The following is a 22235-nucleotide window of genomic DNA, read 5'->3' as shown; positions in this document are numbered from 1 at the left end:
CCTGAATATGAGAGTCAGAGAGACAGTAGAGAGTCAGAGAAAGACAGTAGAGATAACCCCTGATTGTGAGAGAGTCAAAGATGACAGTAGAGATAATCCCTGAATGTGAGTGTCAGAGAAAGACAGTAGAGATAATCCCTGAATGTGAGAGAGTCAGAGAGAGACAGAGCAGAGATAACCCCTGACTGATAAAGAATCAGAGAGAGAGAGTAGAGGTGACCCCAAGATGTTAAAGAGAGACAGCAGAGAAAATCCTTGAATGTGAGAGTCCGAAAGAGTCAGTAGAGATAACCCCTAAATGTGAGAGAGTCCGAGAGACACAGTAGATAACCCCTGAATGTGAGAGAGTCCGAGAGGGACAGTAGATAACCCCTGAATGTGAGAGTCCGAGAGAGACAGTAGAGATAACCCCTGAATGTGAGAGAGTCCGAGAGAGACAGTAGATAACCCCTGAATGTGAGAGAATCCGAGAGACAGTAGAGATAACCCCTGAATGTGAGAGAATCCGAGAGACACAGTAGATAACCCCTGAATGTGAGAGAATCCGAGAGACAGTAGAGATAACCCCTGAATGTGAGAGAATCCGAGAGACACAGTAGATAACCCCTGAATGTGAGAGAATCCGAGAGACAGTAGAGATAACCCCTGAATGTGAGAGAATCCGAGAGACAGTAGAGATAACCCCTGAATGTGAGAGACCGAGAGAGACAGTAGATAATCCCTGAATGTGAGAGACCGAGAGAGACAGTAGATAACCCCTGAATGTGAGAGAATCCGAGAGACAGTAGAGATAACCCCTGAAAGTTAAAGAGTCAGAGAGAGAGAGAGTAGAGGTAACCCCTGAATGCTAAAGAGTCAGAGAGAGACAGCAGAGAAAATCCCTGAATGTGAGAGTCCGATAGAGACAGTAGAGCTAACCCCTGAATGTGAGAGTCCGAAAGAGACAGTAGAGGTAACCCCTGAATGTGAGAGAGTCAGGGAGAGAGAGAGAGTAGAGGTAACCCCTGAATGTAAAAGAGTCAGAGAGAGACAGAGTAGAGGTAACCCCTGAATGTAAAAGAGTCACAGAGAGAGAGTAGAGGTAACCCCTGCATGTTAAAGAGTCAGAGTAGTCAGAGAGAGACAGAGTAGAGTCAGAGAGAGAGAGAGAGTAGAGGTAACCCCAGCATGTTAAAGAGTCAGAGTAGAGTCAGGTGGAGACAGAGTAGAGTCAGATGGAGACAGAGTAGAGTCAGGTGGAGACAGAGTAGAGTCAGGTGGAGACAGAGTAGAGTCAGGTGGAGACAGAGTAGAGTCAGGTGGAGACAGAGTAGAGTCAGAGAGAGACAGAGTAGAGTCAGAGAGAGACAGAGTAGAGTCAGAGAGAGACAGAGTAGTAACCCCTGAATGTGAGAGAGTCAGGGAGAGAGAGAGAGAGTAGAGGTAACCCCTGAATGTTAAAGAGTCAGAGAGAGAGTAGAGGTAACCCCTGAATGTAAGAGTCAGAGAGAGACAGAGTAGAGTCAGGTGGAGACAGAGTAGAGTCAGGTGGAGACAGAGTAGAGTCAGGTGGAGACAGAGTAGAGTCAGAGAGAGACAGAGTAGAGTCAGAGAGAGACAGAGTAGAGTCAGGTGGAGACAGAGTAGAGTCAGGTGGAGACAGAGTAGAGTCAGGTAGAGACAGAGTAGAGTCAGGTGGAGACAGAGTAGAGTCAGGTGGAGACAGAGTAGAGTCAGGTGGAGACAGAGTAGAGTCAGGTGGAGACAGAGTAGAGTCAGGTGGAGACAGAGTAGAGTCAGGTGGAGACAGAGTAGAGTCAGGTGGAGACAGAGTAGAGTCAGGTGGAGACAGAGTAGAGTCAGGTGGAGACAGAGTAGAGTCAGGTGGAGACAGAGTAGAGTCAGAGAGAGACAGAGTAGAGTCAGAGAGAGACAGAGTAGAGTCAGAGAGAGACAGAGTAGAGTCAGGTGGAGACAGAGTAGAGTCAGATGGAGACAGAGTAGAGTCAGAGAGAGACAGTAGAGTCAGGTGGAGACAGAGTAGAGTCAAGGTGGAGACAGAGTAGAGTCAGATGGAGACAGAGTAGAGTCAGAGAGAGACAGAGTAGAGTCAGAGAGAGACAGAGTAGAGTCAGGTGGAGACAGAGTAGAGGTAACACCTGAATAGGGTGCTGAGAGCCTATAGCTGCATTACTATGCTGAATGCTGGAATGGAAACAAATGTGTCATTCTTTTCATCTTCCCCCACCACCACACAACCCATCAAGATGGGATAAGAGACTTGGTCTGTCCCCCAAATGGCACTCTATTCCATATATAGTGCACTACTTTTGACCAGAGCTGATCAAGAGTAGTGTACTATATAGGGGATATGGTGTCATTTTGGACACACCCTCGGATTGAGGCTGTTTCTTCACTCACTAAAACAAACAGACCTTTTATCATCTTGCCCTTTAGGGATATTCATGGGGTCAATTTATGACTTTTAGATTCTTTGATGATGCACATAATGAAGGAGAGGAGGTTTGTTTTGTTTAGGTTAGGTTTCCAGTAAGAGTGTGGGAAAGTGAGTCTGAGAGGGCATTTCAAGTTGTAGTTTCCGAGAAGTGCCTCGGCTCTGATGATTTCCAGGTGATCTTTGCAGAGAGAAAGGAAAAGATGGAAAGTTCAAGCAGGGCTGGAGAAGCTGTTCACAATGTCTGAGGCACATGTCCAGTCAATATAGAGAGATATGGTGCACACACACATCCCTCTACGTTGAACTCTTCAATACTTTTTGGGGGGTAAGCAACACATCTTATAAAACAGATTTATTTACATTGATTTACCTTTATTTAAAAAATGTTGCTTGGTGCAAGAACCCAAGCCATACCAGGGATAAGGTCGGAGAAAGTGAGGGGAGGAAATTAGGTGAGGAGAGGGGGGAAGTTATCTATGTTGTGTGTGTGTGTGTCAGCTTTTTGTTCACCCGCACTCGCCCGCAATTACCAATAACCCATCAACAACCGCCCGACTATGAGTGTAAATCTGAGGCCCTCACCTGACCGTCTCGCTAATATAGAAAATAGAGGAAATGTTTTTTTACAGGGGGTACAGGATTGTTTTTGCCTGATTTAGATTTATTTCTGCTTATAATTTCCAACATTTCATTGCCTATTTGTTAGTCAACTGGTCTATAATTAGATACATGCAGCTTCTCTTCTGTCATTATGTTGCCCTAGAAGACTAAATGAACCCTTGCTCACCAGAATGTCATAAATCGACAGAAATAATTATTCAACTTGGTTCACATCGGTAAAGTTCTCTGTCGTCTCGGCCTCTTTTGCTGAGCAAAGATATTTAGGAACCGGGAAGAAAATGCAATAACCAAAAAAGACAGGAACGATTTTCTGTGCAAAATGTCAAAATGACAGTTTGACTAGTTGTAAGGAAATAGAAAGCTGTGAAAATGACCAAACATGTTTCTGATAAGATTTCAGTGCAGCTTGGGTGTATATTTTGTGGTTGAAATACTATCAGCTTTTATGATGCTGATAAAGACAGCACCTCTACAGACGGTAATCTAACTTTTTATTTGCATTTTCTCAAGATGCTGAAAGAAATAAATCATATTTCTCCACTCCTGTTCCTGAGTAAAAAAAATTGCCAACATTTGCTGTATCATTTTACCGACTTGTGAGAGGTTATAGACCGACAATCAGTGTCCAGATTTCATTTCCCATGTAACCCATCTGAACAGTAGGATACAGTTCCCTTGACGTGCTATAGGCCTATTTGAAGTCCCCGTCTTGTGACTGTGGAATTTGTACAGCCCCTCATACTCATCACAACCGGCACTGTTATCATCCTCTTTAACACTTCAACAAGTCTTTCCCAAACATGACTTTTCTGGACCTCACTTTTATTTCAACTGTCCCATTTCACAGCTTTTCTCTTATTCAATTCAACTCTGACATTGTCCTTTTTGCCTCTGTGGATCGGCGTTAACATTTTCTGCCTGTTCCCAAAAGTATTTGGTGATTGGAGTGTAGGCTATTTGGTCCACGTACAGTTAGGCCCTGAAGCTTAGGCTCACACACTAATGCAATGTAGCATTAAAATAATGAAAGAAAAAAGGTCAATGTAGCCTATAGATATAAATTGCACAAGAATGATACATTTATGGATTTTTTAAGGTATTGTTTTCTCTTTATTCAACCCAACCACCCGCCCTTCATCCATACAATATTTAATGCCACTAAACCCAACCCCGTAGATATAATGGCTGGGACTGTGCGTTATGAGTCAATCCGCGCATCACCAGTGTGTGTGTGTGTATTTGTGTGTTCTGGTGTGTGTGTGTGTGTGTGTGTGTGTACCTTATGTACACAGTCTTTCCAGGCATAGAAAGGCATTTCCCATGATGATCATTAACCCTCTGGCCCCTGTGCCCTGCACTCTCCCTAAGACCCCAAGGCAGGGCCCAGGTGGCCCCATAGCCCTAAGGCACCCAGAAAGAGGGATGACCCCACATTGACGCAGCGACCGGCCCACAATGCACTGCACACAATGGGGTGGCGTGACTGGGAAAATACAAGGTGAAAAGAGACTCAACACACTGTGTCTGCATCCCAAATGGCTCCCTATTCCCTATATAGTGCACTACTTTACCTTGACTCTCACTCTACTGATTCGTCATCTAGCCTCAAAAGTAGTGAACTACATAGGGAATAGGCTGCAGCCTACATTCTATGCTATCCTTTGTTGCGTGAAAGAGAAGGGTGCCAGACGTCTTTGGGCCGAGGGAGACAGGTGGTGGGAGAGCAAGTGGTGGGAGAGAGCAGGTGGTGGGAGAGAGCAAGCGGTGGGAGCTAGCAGGTGGTGTGGAAGAGCAAGCGGTGGGAGAGCAGGTGGTGTGGGAGAGCAGGTGGTGGGAGAGAGCAGGTGGGAGCAGGTGGTGGGAGCAAGTGGTGTGGAAGAGCAAGCGGTGGGAGAGCAGGTGGTGGTGGGAGAGAGCAAGCGGGTGGGGGAGAGCAGGTGGTGTGGTGTGGAAGAGCAAGCGGTGGGAGCTGGTGGGAGCAGGTGGTGGAGAGAGCAGGTGGGAGCGGTGGTGTGGAAGAGAGCGGTGGGAGCTAGCGGTGGGAGCTAGCAGCTGGTGGTGTGGGAGCTAGCAGGTGGTGTGGTGTGGGAGAGCGCGGTGGGAGCTAGCAGGTGGTGTGGGAGAGCAGGTGGTGTGCGAGCAGGTGGTGTGGGAGAGCAAGTGGTGGGGGAGAGCAGACGGTGCGAGAGAACAGGCGGTGCGAGAGAGCAGGCGGTGGGGAGAGCAGGCGGTGGGGAGAGCAGGCGGTGTGGGAGAGCAGACAGTGGGGGAGAGCAGACGGTGCGAGAGAGCAGGCGGTGCGAGAGAACAGGCGGTGCGAGAGAGCAGGCGGTGCGAGAGAACAGGCGGTGGGAGAGCAGGCGGTGGGAGAGCAGGGGGTGGGAGAGTGGTTCCCAGCTGAAGAAGGGATCGGGATGGGTTAATGCAAGTTAAGCCAGGCTACTAGGTGCAGTTCACCCAGTTAATCCAGGCTACTGCCTCTGTGACTGTGTGTGTGTTCTCTGATGATAATGCAGCGTGTGTGTGTGTGTGTGTGTGTGTGTGTGTGTGTGTGTGTCAAAGGCCTGTGTTGGGCGGGTCAGGTCAACACGAGAGCAGATCCGTGCCCCCTCTTCAAGGTATACATAGACAATGATCATGGGGTTGAACTGAGTAGAACTGGAACAACAGGGGGACTGTATGGTTGGACCCATTGATCCGAGTCAATGGGTCCAACCATACAGTCCCCCTGTTGTTCCAGTTCTACCCAGTTCAACCCCATGATCATTGTCTGTCTATTAATGTGTCGGTCTCTGTCTTTCTGTCTATCAATTTGTCTGTGCATTTGTCTGTCCCCCTATCTACTGTCTGTGAGCGATTAAATATTCCAGACATATCTCAGAGACATAAAACATGGCTACTTATAGATATTGCTATTGTTACAAAACTGGCTTGTTTTCATATTAATAACTTGGTCTTGTATGAGACATAATATATAATATTTTAAATAGAAACAGCTCTGAAACATGTTGAATTAATTTGACAGTCATGTGAAAGACTGGAATGATATGCACACCCCTCCTATACACTTGTATAATTTATTGAACATGCATGCATTTACGGCACACAGGATATTTCCATATGTTTCCATGCACTGGTTGAGGCTGAGACCATTCTTTGGAAACCTGTTCCCCATATAGTGCACTACTTTTAACCAAAGTGTGTGTGTGCATGTGCATGTGCATGTGCGTGTGTGTGTGTGTGTGTGTGTGTGTGTGTGTGTGTGTGTGTGTGTGAGTGAGAGAGAGTGTGGCTTTACTCCTAAGATAGATGAATTATACCGATGATGGCTCGACGAGTCCTTCACTCTTGGAGACACGGACTACGTCTTAAACGGCATCCCATTCCCTTTATAGTGCACTACTTTAAACAAGGGCCTATAGGGTGCCATTTAGGATGCATTCACTGTCTCATCACGGTCTTCTTCATTCACACCACAGCCTGACACTTTCATCCCCAGAAAGAGATCTGTTTCTTACACAACGTAGGCTAAGACCCTATCTTATATAATACAACACCCATGTCTGGTCTGCCAAGGAATACATCCTCTGACAGTCCAGTATGATGGAAGATGGGTGTTGCTGACGTACCACTGCCTGCCCAAGGCAAGCTAGCCCACTTTCATTATCTCCTCCAGAAAAGTTCTGTGTCGTGGGAGGACTGTGAAAGAGTTAAAGACCGAGTCCCAAAAGGCACCCTATTTCTATACAGTTTGACCAAATCCCTATGAGCTTTAAGGTAAACTAATACTGCTCCTTAAATAATAATATAATACCCATGTCTGGTCTGCCAAGGACTACATCGTCTGACTGTAGTATGGGTGTTGCGGACGTACCAAGACAAGACGACTGTGCACTTTTCCACTCCAATCTGTCCTCCGGTAAACTTGCTTTTAGTGATGCACTACTTTTAGGATACACACTTGCAAAAAAATTGCCCGCCAAACGCACCAAATTCCATTCTACAGTAAAACATGGTGGCATATTACTAGGAAAGGGTTTGCTTTAATGGATTTTTAGTGACTTTATTGACCTATAAAGCTGTATCTTTCGAGGAACCCAGTGTGCTTTCCAGAGATGGAGAAGTGTGTCATCACAGCCCCACTGAGGGAAGGAAGTGACCTCAGACCAGGATTCTTTCAGCTTTTATAGACTCGACCATTATGTGGTATTTTAATCATTAACTCCATCCCTCTCTGACCTTTCCTGAACGAAAAACCCTAGTGACATCACCTCAATCACTTCAACAGCCGACAATGTAATCTGAACTGTTCCACGTACTTCCTAGAAAAGTCATAATTGAAATACATTTTACAACATATAGGGCTGGTTTGTTGAACCCAGATTACGCCTCCTCCTGGTAAATGTTTATGCTAGCCTATGTAGTGTTTTTGAATGTGTTGTGACTGTTGTGTGCTCGGGGTTCTCTTCTTACCTTGTTCTGTGTGATGTGATGGACAGCTCTGCTGTGAGCATCAGGGTGCTGTGAGGCCACTGTCCCTGTGTTCATGTCCAACACCTGGATGGAGCGGTCAGCACCACTCACCAGCACTATGTCTGACACATACAGCTGCTAAGGAAAGTCCATTACAGTACTCAATGGGCAGTTGAGTTTCACTTTGAACATGGATAATTCTTAAAGGGGTAATCAGGAGTAGAAACCATATCAAAGCATCCTCCCTGCCTGTTTCGGTAAAAAGCTGAGGGATGGGGCTGGAACAATGTAACCACTCTCAAAGAGCTATGGATACCATCCATGACATCAAAATTACAGTTTTAACCATGTTTTGAAGTTATGGGGTACAACAGTTGAACTAAGCACATGAGTCATTTATAAGTTAGATTTTTCAAGACTCAATGGGTACATATCATCAATTTATACGTTTTTTTTATTTTTATTATGTAGCAACTGCCGATTGCCCCTTTAAGTGAAACTCCAGTAAGTTATACCACTCAGCAAGAATGAACCATTCATTTCAATATGTTTTACGAAACCATTCTGGTAACACAACCGTGTCATATCCACCACAGCCCCAGGTCCTGCTGCTCTAGCCTATTCTGCTCAGGAAGGGCTTCAAACCTCACGTGTAGCCTCCGGTCTGCCACAGTTGATCTTGGCACTAAATCAACACGATGCCTGCATCCCAAATAGCAACATATTCCATATTTAGTGCACTACTTTTGATCAGGACCCAGAGGGAATAGGGCGCTGTAAAGAGAATATGGTGTCATTTGGGACTCAATTACTTGAATGTTTCAGGAATGTCTCCATCCCGAATGTCTCCTTGTTAAAGAGTTTTACAATACATTTATTTTCTAATAAATCCTCTGAACCCTAAAGTCCATTTATAGCAATGTTTGGAGGACTGAGTGTCGTTTTTACTGAGGTATTAAGCCGCGTTGTGCTTGGCAACGGACAAAGTAGAAAGGAAAGTAGACATCAGATGATTCTGTAAGATTTTCCACTCTCTGTGTGTTACGGTGTTATTTGTGAGTTTGTTTAGAAATGGAGACTGAAGAGATTCCTTGCTGTCAGTCAGTGAATGATATGGGTTATTGTTGATCAGCACTAGTGATAAAAACTCTCTACAGATTATGATCCATAATCAAAGGCTTTGTAGAATTGTGTTAACAACTGTAGATAAATACTATCAAATAGTGTCACTAATATTAAGAATAAACTACTATGGTAAGTAGATATGAGGGTAGATTAATGCTTTTGGTAATGATGATCTAAGACCTGAATGAACTGCTACCTCGGTTTGAGGAGAGAGTGGATAGCTGATCCTATATTTCTCAGATACAGTGATCACTGGATTGTGTGATGAAGGATACAGGAGTAGAAGTCGTTGATGACTGACACAGCAGTGATGTCTGTTCCTGACTTAGTCTCTAAACATCTTGTCAGTTTGATGGCACTCCTCTGCTGGTACCTGAACAAGAATAAAGATAGATTTGTGCTTGGAGTTAAATTGTGGAAATTAGATATATACTGTATAATATACTATATAAAGCTTCAAGTCTGGATACTTAGTAATTAAAGTCAGATGCGGGCCCATACTCAAAAAGTGTCTCAAAATCATTGAGCATTATGATCTAAAAAACAAAAATGATCCTGACTCAGCACTCTGAGACTTTGAATGAATACAGGCCCTGGCCTAAAAATACTGCCCTACACCTCCAATAACTGGTGTTGAACGGACAACTGCTAGCCATTATATGGTACTGCAGGCAGCATGCTCTGTAGAGAGAGACTCAGTCTAGAATAAATGATCATTTAGGCAGCATGCTCTGCAGAGAGAGACTCAGTCTGGAGGAAATTATAATGTAGGCAGCATGCTCTGCAGAGAGAGACTCAGTCTGGAGGAAATTATAATGTAGGCAGCATGCTCTGTAGAGAGAGACTCAGTCTGGAGGAAATTATAATGTAGGCAGCATGCTCTGTAGAGAGAGACTCAGTCTAGAATAAATGATCATTTAGGCAGCATGCTCTGCAAAGAGAGACTCAGTCTGGAGGAAATTATAATGTAGGCAGCATGCTCTGCAGAGAGAGACTCAGTCTGGAGGAAATTATAATGTAGGCAGCATGCTCTGTAGAGAGAGACTCAGTCTAGAATAAATGATCATGTAGGCAGCATGCTCTGCAGAGAGACTCAGTCTGGAGGAAATTATAATGTAGGCAGCATGCTCTGTAGAGAGAGACTCAGTCTAGAATAAATGATCATGTAGGCAGCATGCTCTGCAGAGAGAGACTCAGTCTAGAATAAATGATCATGTAGGCAGCATGCTCTGCAGAGAGAGACTCAGTCTAGAATAAATGATCATGTATGCAGCATGCTCTGTAGAGGGACTCAGTCTGGAGGAAATTATAATGTAGGCAGCATGCTCTGCAGAGAGAGACTCAGTCTGGAGGAAATTATAATGTAGGCAGCATGCTCTGTAGAGAGACTCAGTCTAGAATAAATTATCATGTATGCAGCATGCTCTGTAGAGAGACTCAGTCTGGAGGAAATTATAATGTAGGCAGCATGCTCTGTAGAGAGACTCAGTCTGGAGGAAATTATAATGTAGGCAGCGTACTCTGTAGAGAGACTCAGTTTGGAGGAAATTATAATGTAGGCAGCATGCTCTGTAGAGAGAGACTCAGTCTAGAATAAATGATCATGTAGGCAGCATGCTCTGCAGAAAGAGACTCAGTCTAGAATAAATGATCATGTAGGCAGCATGCTCTGCAGAGAGAGACTCAGTCTAGAATAAATGATCATGTATGCAGCATGCTCTGTAGAGGGACTCAGTCTGGAGGAAATTATAATGTAGGCAGCATGCTCTGCAGAGAGAGACTCAGTCTGGAGGAAATTATAATGTAGGCAGCATGCTCTGTAGAGAGAGACTCTGTCTAGAATAAATGATCATGTTGGCAGCATGTCTGTAGAGAGAGACTCAGTCTGGAGGAAATTATAATGTAGGCAGCAAAAATAGGATTTTGAATGGGAATCAATAATTGTTGTTTTGTCCTTGTTTTGTTGTTTTGTCCAAGGATCAATGTCCCCTTGCTTAGCGTTTCTCGGCTAATGTGCTGGGCATGGCTATCTCCTCGTTGGTGATCTTCCCACATGCTTTCCATACCCCAATCAGGACATGTTAACATGATACTGTAGAATATAAACTTGTTGGTTTGATCATAAACAGGAAGTGAGGAGAGCCAACTCTTGTCCTTTGCCCTATACATCTCTCTCTCTCTCCTAAGAATGTGTTCTAAGAAGTGATTTTCAGGAATGCAGCTAATTATGTGACTGTGATGTGACTGTAAACTAACAATACTGAGAAAAATAAATAAAGCAACATGCAACAATTTCAATGATTTTACTGAGTTACAGTTCATTTAAGGAAATCAGTCAATTGAAAAAAAGTTAATTAGGCCCTAATCTATGGATTTCACATGACTGGGCAGGGGAGCAGCCATAGGTGAGACTGGGAGGGCATAGACCCACCCACATAGGTTCCTGCCTTTCTAGGACGTTTTTCCTAGCCACCGTGCTTGCTGTTTAGGGTTTTAGGCTGGGTTTCTGTATAGCACTTCGTGACATCGGCTGATGTAAAAAGGGCTTTATAAATACATTTGATTGATTGATTGATTGACTTGGGAGCCAGGCCCACCCACTGGGGAGCCAGGCCCAGCCAATCAGAATGAGTTTTTCCCCACAAAAGGGCTTTATTACAGACAGAAATACTCTTCAGTTTCATCAGCTGTCTGGGTGGCTGGTCTCAGACGATCCCACAGGTGAAAAAGCCAGATGTTGAGGTCCTGGACAGGCGTGGTTACATGTGGTCTGTGGTTGTGAGGCCAGTTGGACATACTGCCAAATTCTCTGAAACGATGTTGGAGGCGGCTTATGGCAGAGAAATGAACATTCAATTCTCTGCCAACAGCTCTGGTGGACATTCCTGCAGTCAGCATGCCAATTGCACGTTCCCTCAAAACTTCAGACATCTGTGTCATTGTGTTGTGTGACAAAACTGCAGCACAAGGTGCACCTGTGTAATGATCATGGTGTTTAATCTTCTTGATATGCCAGACCTGTCAGGTGGATTAACTTTCTTGGCAAAGAAGAAATGCTCACTATCAGGGCTGTAAAAAAATTGTGCACAAAGCTAGCTAGCTAAGCTTTTTCTGCTTATAGAACATTTCTGGAACACTTTACATGTTATGGAACACTTTACATGTTATGGAACACTTTACATGTTATGGAACACTTTACATGTTATGGAACACTTTACGTGTTATGGAACACTTTACGTGTTATGGAACACTTTACGTGTTATGGAACACTTTACGTGTTCTGGAACACTTTACGTGTTCTGGAACACTTTACGTGTTCTGGAACACTTTACGTGTTCTGGAACACTTTACGTGTTATGGAACACTTTACGTGTTATGGAACACTTTACGTGTTATGGAACACTTTACGTGTTATGGAACACTTTACGGAACACTGTTATGGAACACTTTACGTGTTATGGAACACTTTACGTGTTATGGAACACTTTACATGTTATGGAACACTTTACATGTTATGGAACACTTTACATGTTATGGAACACTTTACGTGTTATGGAACACTTTACATGTTATGGAACACTTTACGTGTTATGGAACACTTTACATGTTATGGAACACTTTACATGTTATGGAACACTTTACGTGTTATGGAACACTTTACATGTTATGGAACACTTTACATGTTATGGAACACTTTACATGTTATGGAACACTTTACATGTTGCACTTATATTTTGTTCAGTATGAATTGATGGGATGACACATTAAAAAAATATCTGTTGATATCCATGGTCCAAAAAACATGAACCAATAGCCTCCTCCCAGATGCAATCAAAGTCAATTAGTGCTTCCTAGCTGAGCTATTATACATGTTACATGTTTGGTTGAAATGTACGATAGAACAATGGAGACTGAGCTCCAACACCATCAGCAGAACTGGGGCACAGTGGAGAAGATGACCAAGGACAGCCAGAAGTTGGGAACCTTTTGTTGCCCTATCCACCAGCCTACCCAATGGCAGATGAGTATGTGTTGTTCATATAATTCAAATGTGATTCCTATCATTAAAATATTCCTATCATTACCTTTTAATGTCATCCTGTGTGATATGCAGCCAGGTTATAGAGGTACCGGTGTAAGGAGGGGTCATACGTCAGCAGAGGCAACTTCTATCTATCAATCTATATACTTTTCTATCTTTCATATCCTTACCTTTTAATGTCGTCCTGTGTGTTGTCCAGGTGATACAGGTAGAGGTGTAGGGAGGGACCAGATGCCAGTAACAGGAACTTATCCAGGTAGTAGAACTGAGCCCCCCGGATGGTTTTGGAGAACTTCTCATCACCCCCCTGAAGGAAGAATAATTATAAAAGCTTACAAATGGCTTATAACAAGTTATGAAACATATCTGCAGAATGTTACCAAAAGTCAAATCAAATCAAATTTTATTTGTCACATACACATGGTTAGCAGATGTTAATGCGAGTGTAGCGAAATGCTTGTGCTTCTAGTTACGACAATACAGTAATAACCAACAAGTAATCTAGCTAACAATTCCAAAACTACTACCTTATAGACACAAGTGTAAGGGGATAAAGAATATGTACATAAAGATATATGAATGAGTGATGGTACAGAGCGGCATAGGCAAGATACAGTAGATGGTATTGAGTACAGTATATACATATGAGATGAGTATGTAAACAAAGTGGCATACTTAAAGTGGCTAGTGATACATGTATTACATAAAGATGCAGTAGATGATATAGAGTACAATATATAAATATACATATGAGATGAATAATGTAGGGTATGTAAACATTATATTAGGTAGCATTGTTTAAAGTGGCTAGTGATATATTTTATATCATTTCCCATCAATTCCCATTATTAAAGTGGCTGGAGTTGAGTCAGTGTGTTGGCAGCAGCCACTCAATGTTAGTGGTGGCTGTTTAACAGTCTGATGGCCTTGAGATAGAAGCTGTTTTCAGTCTCTCGGTCTCAGCTTTGATGCACCTGTACTGACCTCGCCTTCTGGATGATAGCGGGGTGAACAGGCAGTGGCTCGGGTGGTTGTTGTCCTTGATAATCTTTATGGCCTTCCTGTGACATCGGGTGGTGTAGGTGTCCTGGAGGGCAGGTAGTTTGCCCCCGGTGATGCGTTGTGCAGACCTCACTACCCTCTGGAGAGCCTTACGGTTGTGGGTGGAGCAATTGCCGTACCAGGCGGTGATACAGCCCGACAGGATGCTCTCGATTGTGCATCTGTAGAAGTTTGTGAGTGCTTTTGGTGACAAGCCGAATTTCTTCAGCCTGAGGTTGAAGAGGCGCTGCTGCGCCTTCTTCACGATGCTGTCTGTGTGGGTGGACCAATTCAGTTTGTCTGTGATGTGTACGCCGAGGAACTTAAAACTTACTACCCTTTCCACTACTGTTCCATCGATGTGGATAGGGGGGTGTTCCCTCTGCTGTTTTCTGAAGTCCACAATCATCTCCTTAGTTTTGTTGACGTTGAGTGTGAGGTTATTTTCCTGACACCACACTCCGAGGGCCCTCACCTCCTCCCTGTAGGCCGTCTCGTCGTTGTTGGTAATCAAGCCTACCACTGTTGTGTCGTCCGCAAACTTGATGATTGAGTTGGAGGCGTGCGTGGCCACGCAGTCGTGGGTGAACAGGGAATACAGGAGAGGGCTCAGAACGTGTTAAGTGTTACCAAACCAATCACTACCTGATGAATAACTTGAATTATCTTGCATCCGTCTCAGCTGAGGGCCAACCAGTTGATGACTGTTTAATAAGGGTTATTATGATAAGTTATTTAAACTTCTTATGGATCAGTCCCATCTCGACAATTTCCGGTGAAATTGCACAGCGCCAAATTAAAATTAAATTACTATAAATATTTAACTTTCATGAAACCACAAGTGCAATACATCAAAATAAAGCTTAAATTGTTTCAAAAAGGCTTTACGGCGAAAGCAAACCATGCAATTATCTGAGGACGGCGCTCAGCGCACAAAACATTACAAACAGTTAGCAGCCAAGTAGATTAGTCACGAAAGTCAGAAGTAGCAATAAAATGAATTGCTTACCATTGATGATCTTCGTATGGTTGCACTCACAAGACTCCCAGTTACACAATAAATGTTTGTTTTGTTCGATAAAGTCCCTCTAAACATCCAAAAACCTTCATTTGGTTGGCTCGTTTTGTTCAGTAATCCAATGGCTCAAATGCTGTCACAAGAGACAGACGAAAATTCCAAATAGTATCTGTAAAGTTCGTAGAAACATGTCAAACGATGTTTATAATCAATCCTCAGGTTGTTGTTAGCCTAAATAATCGATCATATTTCAACCGGACAATAGCGTCGTCAATATAAAAGAAAAACAAGGCGCGCTCTCGGTCGTGCGCAGCAAAGAGCTCTGGGGACATCCCAGGGTCCACTCACTCAATGTGGTCATTCTCCCTCATTTTTCAGAATGAAAGCCTGAAACAATGTCTAAAGACTGTTCACAACTAGTGGAAGCCATAGGGAACGGAATCTGGGTCCTATCCCTTTAAATGGTGGATAGGCTTTCATTGGAAAAACAGCCATTTCAAAATAATGGCACTTCCTGGATGGATTTTCCTCGGGTTTTCGCCTGCCATATCAGTTCTGTTATACACACAGACATTATTTTAACAGTTTTGGAACTTTAGAGTGTTTTCTATCTGAATCTATCAATTATATGCATATCCTAGCTTCTGGGCCTGAGTAGCAGGCAGTTTACTTTGGGCATGCTTTTCATCCAATATTCTGAATGCTGCCCCCTATCCTAAAAATGAATATAGCCTCAAATAACATTGAAATTTACTATTGGAATATAATTATTGCTTTATGAGCCTCTACTTTCATGGCCTGATACCACATGTGCATTAAATAGATGTACCCTTTAATAGATGGGTTTAATATATGGGTTTAATAGATGGGTTTAATAGATGGGTTTAATAGATGGGTTTCATTCATAATAGGAGGGTTGGTTGCATTCATAAATCCCTCTCTCTCTTTCTCCCTCTCTCTTTCTCCCTTTAAAACGCTTTGTGAGGAGTTTTCCCTGGCCTCAAAGTCAGTAAGACACAGGAATTTCTATTTTCCATGTGGAAAAAGAGACTCATGAAAGAATATCATTTGGATTGAAGCAGAGGGAGAGGGGCTGTGTCCTTGTCAGCATGCTATGCTCTCGTTGTGGAGCAGTTATGTGGTCCTCTTTTTTGAAGCCACTCTTTTCATATCTTTGATGCTTTTATTTTGGCAGTATAGAAGTAAAGAGGTTTATAGATAGAGGAGACAGTGGGAAAGAAAGACGCAGGTGGTCTTCTTGGTCGACATATGTTAGGAGCCGGGTGTGGTACCACTGGAACAGGCTCTGCATAATGTGGTACTCTTTAACAGAGAGAGAGAGAGGGGAAGAGAGTGAAAGAAAGGAGAAGAAAAGGACAGAGAAGAGAAGAGTGGGAAAGAAAGGAGAAGAAAAGGACAGAGAAGAGTGGGGAAGAAAGGAGAAGAGAAGGAAAGAGAGGAGAATAGAGGGGAAGGAAGCGTTTTTCAGTGCCAAAAGACAAAGCAAGAGATTATAGGCCTTCATGCCTCATCAGGCGCTTAGCCCCAGGGCTTGTAGGAGCTGCAACGTTATATAGCCTATCTAATGTAACAGAAATTCCTGAAAAACCTGGGAAAGATTCTGGAATTTTGCGACCCTAATCAGAAAACCACCAACTGTGATGCGGAATGTATGACAGTTTGTTCCAACCGGAAAATAAAGTGCTGAACCAGTTCGAACCCAAGTTAGGGTTCATATAGTCCTTTTTCCTATATTTTTAACATGTGAAATCAACATAGATTTTTACAAAATAGCTAATTAATTTACTCGACCCATTAGCACAGATGAGAAGCTTGCTATGGAACACTTAAGCTAGTTATTTACATGTTTGATTGGTCAGATAATGAGGCGCAAATGAAATTTCACCGGTGGGAGAGAGCAAGAGAGGGGTGGCCATGGAGGGGGCTTGGCTTGAAGCGCTGAACATCATGACATGATGTGAACTGGAATGTGTTTAGGCTTTTACTAGCATTATAACTTTACAGAATTATATACTAAACAATAGGAACAATTTTGGAACAAAAAATAACATTATTAACAGGTTCTCAAGATTTGAAAATAACGGTTCTGTTCCGGAACACCAGAGATCAATGTCTTTCGCAGTTCTTTTCCCTGAACCAATTCCAATGTCTGATAGATAGTGCATCTTCATTACACAGACATCTTATCAACTTCATTGTTCAAAGCCATGTGCAATAATTCTTCACCCTGCATAGTTTCCCACCCTGAATTACATGTATTTGTTGTTGCCAAGATGCTTACTTAAACTGCTTCAGTTCACGACAAATAGACAAACTGCTAGAGTTCCTGCCAAGTCTAGGATCTCCTCATTTAGAAGAGAGATGCTGGGATGGTTAGCAGCAGCTGAGGGGAGAAAACTGCTTTGAAAAAGAATCAGAATATGCTGCCAAAATGAAACGTCACAATGCGCTCTAAACCGCTCTGGAGACAAACAAACTTTGTTACCCTATCTCAAATTGTCAGAAGCTTCTGTCAAAACTATTAAAGCAGTCTTCAAGAAAATTGGAATTGAATTGAGACAGAATTTAAATGGAACTGATCCCCACCCTGGAAAGCATGGGGATATAAATTAAAGACATATACAGGATTATAAGCATTTCACACGACCAATAAACTTTGATTTGATTTGAGTAAAATGTTCTTGGACTTCTAGGAGAGAGTGTGATGTCCAGTAAGGGAGTGAAGAGGATCTGCACATGCTCACAGCCAACAGACAAACAGATAGACAGACGAGCAGAGTTCTGTGCAGATGTTCCCTCTAACAACATCACACAACGCCGGGCCAAGAGACACAGTATGTCATCAACCTCATTAACTAGGCTTTTACTATTCCATGAGGCTTGTCACATCATGGACACTGGAAAAACTTGAGATGGAAAGTTACTATGCCATGATGATAGAACCATTTTGTTGCATTATATACACTGAGTATACAACACTTTTGCCCTCAGAACAGCCTTAATTTGCCGGGGCATGGACTCTACAATGTGACTAATAAAATTGGATTTGACATGTCTCAAGGCTTAAAAATCCTTCTTTAACCTGTCTCCTCCCCTTCATCTACGCTGATTGAAGAGGATTTAACAAGTGACATCAATAAGGGATCATAGCTTTCATCTGGATTCACCTTGTCAGTATATGTCATGGAAAGAGCAGGGGTTCCTAATGTTTTGTATATTATGTGTACAACAAATGTTGGGATTAATTGTGCCTTCTGTATGTATGCTGAGTGTTTACCATGGTAACGGCAGGCTCAGGACTTCCTGTGGGCCAGATGCGGAGGGTCCTGTCTTCTGAGGCACTCAGCCACCACTGTCTGCTGTGACTCCAGGCCACACTGCTCACTGCCTTGTCATGACCTGCAAACACATCCAGAGTTGTGCTGAGTCAGCCTGGAGTTGATGGACAAGTACAAGGAGTTAATGAAACAGCAGTAGTGAGTGAACCTGGTACCCTTTTAAGATGAAGATCACTTTATTTGTCAAATGTACACAAAGTCCAACCGAAATTTGACTTAATCTTTAACCCTACCCCTCCAAAAGACACACATACATTTTCATTGTGCTAACCCATGCTGTAATGCCATGTACTGGCTCTGATAGGTTCTCAAATGGCACCCTATTCCCTAGTCCCCTACCCTTGGTCAGAGCTTCATAACGACACAGACAAAAGTAGTACCCTACATAAGGAATAGGGTGTCATTTTGGACGTAGCTATCGTCTTTTCCAGCAAAGTTCCAGAAGCTATATTATGGCCGGCTTGGCTTAGAATGATGAAAAGGGTATTAATTAAAACCACAGTGGTGAATCTGAAACCTGAGTACTGGACAGCTAAACAGAGTGAGGGTTACAACAACATCCCCCACAGACACTGACATATACTTTTATACATCCAATGCTCTTTGACCAATGTCATGTCTTTGGTCTCAGGCACAGGAGAGAACTTTTATAATGACCCCCTGCCCTCTAGTGGAGCCAGTCTAACAGCACCTAACCAAGCCCTGGCCTACAGGACTGTCCTCTAGTGGAGCCAGTCTAACAGTAGCTAACCAAGCCCTGGCCTAGAGAACTGTCCTCTAGTGGAGCCAGTCTAACAGCACCTAACCAAGTCCTGGCCTAGAGAACTGTCCTCTAGTGGAACCGGTCTAACAGCACCTAACCAAGTCCTGGCCTAGAGGACTGTCCTCTAGTGGAGCCAGTCTAATAACCAAGTCCTGGCCTAGAGGACTGTCCTCTAGTGGAGCCAGTCTAACAGTACCTAACCAAGCCCTGGCCAACAGAAGCAAACATATCTCTGGTACGAAGAACGGCGGGGGTGTATGCTTTATGATTAACGAGTCGTGGTGTGATCATAACAACATACAGGAACTCAAGTCCATTTGTTCACCTGACCTAGAATTCCGACTGCATTATCTACCAAGAAAATTATCTTCGATTATAATCAGTCATGTATATCCCCTCCCAAGCAGACACCTCGACGGCCCTGAAAGAACTTCATTGGACTCTATGTAAACTGGAAACCACATATCCACATATCCATATGCGCCACTCAGGCTGGCAAAATTCTGGATCATTGTTACTCTAACGTCCGCGACGCATACAAAGCCCTCCCTCACCCTCCTTTCAGCAAATCTGACCACGACTCCATTTTGTTGCTCCCAGCATATAGACAGAAACTGATTCCACGCTTCAAGATTGCTTTGATCACGTGGACTGGCATATGTTCCGGATAGCATCGAACAACAACATTGATGTATACGCTGACTCTGTGAGCAAGTTTATTAGCAAGTGCATCGGTGATGTTGTACCCACGGCGACTATTAAAACCTTCCCCAACCAGAAACAGTGGATTGATGGCAGCAATCGCGCAAAACTGAAAGAGCGAACCACTGCTTTTAATCAGGGCAAGGCGACCGGAAACATGACCGAATACAAACAGTGTAGCTATTCCCTCCGCAAGGCAATCAAACAAGCTAAGCAGTATAGTCAGTCAGTATAGAGACAAAGTAGAGTTGCAATTCAACAGCTCAGACATGAGAGGTATGTGGCAGGATCTATAGTCAATCACGGACTACAAAAAGAAAACCAGCCCCGTCGCAGACTCTGATGTCTTGTTCCCAGACAAACTAACTTCCTTGCTCGCTTTGAGGACAATAACATGCCACCGACACGGCCCGCTACCAAAACATGTGGGCTCTCCTTCACTGCAGACAACGTGAGTAAAACATTTAAACATGTTAACCCTCGCAAGGCTGCCGGCCCAGACGGCATCCCTAGCCGCGTCCTCAGAGCATGCTCAAACCAGCTGGCTGGTGTGTTTACGGACATGTTCAATCAATCCCTATCCCAGTCTGCTGTTCCCACACGCTTCAAGAGGGCCACCATTGTTCCTTTTCCCAAGAAAGCTAAGGTAACTGAGCTAAACGACTATCGCCCCATAGCACTCACTTCCGTCATCATGAAGAGCTTTGAGAGACTAGTCAAGGATCATATCACCTCCACCCTACGTGACACCCTAGACCCACTACAATTTGCTTGCCGCCCCAATAGGTCCACAGACAACGCAATCACACTGCACACTGCCCTAACCCATCTGGACAAGAGGAATACCTATGTAAGAATGCTGTTCATCGACTACAGCTCAGCATTTAACACCATAGTACCCTCCAAACTCATCATTAAGCTCAAGACCCTGGGTCTCGACCCCGCCCTGTGAAACTGAGTCCAGGACTTGAGTCCAGGAGTCTGACGGGACACCCCCAGGTGTTGAGGGTAGGAAACAACATCTCCACCCCGCTGATCCTCAACACCAGGGCCCCGTGCGTTCTCAGCCCTCTTCTGCACTCCCTGTTCACCCATGACTGTGTGGCCATGCACACCTCCAACTCAATCACCAAGTTTGCAGACGACACTACAATGGTAGGCTTGATGATCATGGACTTCAGGAAACAGCAGAGGGAGCACACCCCTATCCACATCGACGGGACAGTAGTGGAGAAGGTGGAAAGTTTCAAGTTCCTCTGCGTACACATCACGGACAAACTGAAATGATCCACCCACAGACAGCATGGTGAAGAACTTGCCACCTTCACTACTGTCCCATCGATGTGGATAGGGGGTGCTCCCTCTGCTGTTCCCTGAAGTCCATGATCATCTCCTTTGTTTTGTTGACGTTGAGTGTGAGGTTATTTTCCTGACACCACACTCTGAGGGCCCTCACCTCCTCCCTGTAGGCCGTCTCGTCATTGTTGGTAATCAAGCCTACCACTGTAGTGTTGTCTGCAAACATGATGATTGAGTTGGAGGCATGCATGGCCACGCAGTCATGAGTGAACAGGGAGTACAGGAGAGGGCTCTTCAAACACAGGAGGCTGAAGAAATTTGGCTTGTCACCAAAAACACTCAAACTTTTACAGATGCACAATCGAGAGCATCCTGTCGGTCTGTATCACCGCCTGGTACGGCAACTGCTCCGCCCACAACCGTAAGGCTCTCCAGAGGGTAGTGAGGTCTGCACAACACATCACCGGGGGCAAACTACCTGCCCTCCAGGACACCTACACCACCCAATGTCAAAGGAAGGCCAAAAAGATCATCAAGGACAACAACCACCCGAGCCACTGCCCTTTCACCCCGCTATCATCCAGAGGTCAGTACAGGTGCATCAAAGCTGGGACCGAGAGACTGAAAACAGCTTCTATCTCAAGGCCATCAGACTGTTAAACAGCCGTCACTAACATTGAGTGGCTGCTGCCAACATACTGACTCAAATCTCTAGCCACTTTAATAATTAAAAATTGGATGTAATAAATGTATCACTAGTCACTTTAAACAATGCCACTTTATATATTGTTTACATACCCTACATTACTCATCTCATATGTATATACTGTACTTTATACCATCTATTGCATCTTGCCTATGCCGTTCGGCCATCGCTCATCCATATATTTATATGTACATATTCTTATTCATTCCTTTACACTTGTGTGTAAAAGGTAGTTGCTGTGAATTTTTAGATTACTTGTTAGATATTACTGCATGGTTGGAACTAGAAGCACAAGCATTTCGCTACACTCGCATTAACATCTGCTAACCATGTGTATGTGACCAATAAAATTTGATTTGGCCTCTAGTGGCCTCTAGGCATCTAGTGGAGACAGTCTAACAACAACTAACAAGCACTGGCCTACAATATGCCAAACCACTCATCCTTTCATTGATATATGACATCCACTGACTGGCCATACTAGTCTCTGTCTTTGCTGTTAAGAACCCAACCACACTTACTGGCCATACTAGTCTCTGTCTTAGCTGTTAAGAACCCAACCACACTGACTGACTGGTGTTTGTGTGTGGATCACAGGCCCAGATATTTAGAATCCTGTGGTCTGCTGACTGTAGAAAGCTCTATAAAT

The 22235-nt window shown here is 43.9% G+C and overlaps 1 protein-coding gene across 3 annotated transcripts in view; it reads right to left on the bottom strand.

Moving 5' to 3' along the window:
- The window catches only part of wdr27 (WD repeat domain 27), a 170900-nt gene that overhangs the window by 106298 nt on the left and 42367 nt on the right, over nt 1–22235 (bottom strand). For all 3 annotated transcript variants that reach the window (XM_042306240.1, XM_042306241.1, XM_042306239.1), the window contains exons 18-21: nt 18056–18177; nt 12869–13005; nt 8932–9029; nt 7532–7653 (exon numbers count right to left, since the gene is read on the bottom strand). In XM_042306240.1, coding sequence (XP_042162174.1) covers nt 7532–7653; nt 8932–9029; nt 12869–13005; nt 18056–18177 — 479 coding nt within the window. The remainder of the gene's footprint in view (nt 1–7531; nt 7654–8931; nt 9030–12868; nt 13006–18055; nt 18178–22235) is intronic.

This window comes from Oncorhynchus tshawytscha, linkage group LG25 (genome assembly GCF_018296145.1).
Source record: "Oncorhynchus tshawytscha isolate Ot180627B linkage group LG25, Otsh_v2.0, whole genome shotgun sequence".
Lineage (NCBI taxonomy): Eukaryota > Metazoa > Chordata > Actinopteri > Salmoniformes > Salmonidae > Oncorhynchus > Oncorhynchus tshawytscha.
The sequence above is the reverse complement of the archived record's forward strand: the minus strand, read 5'-3'. Positions and strand labels throughout refer to the sequence as shown.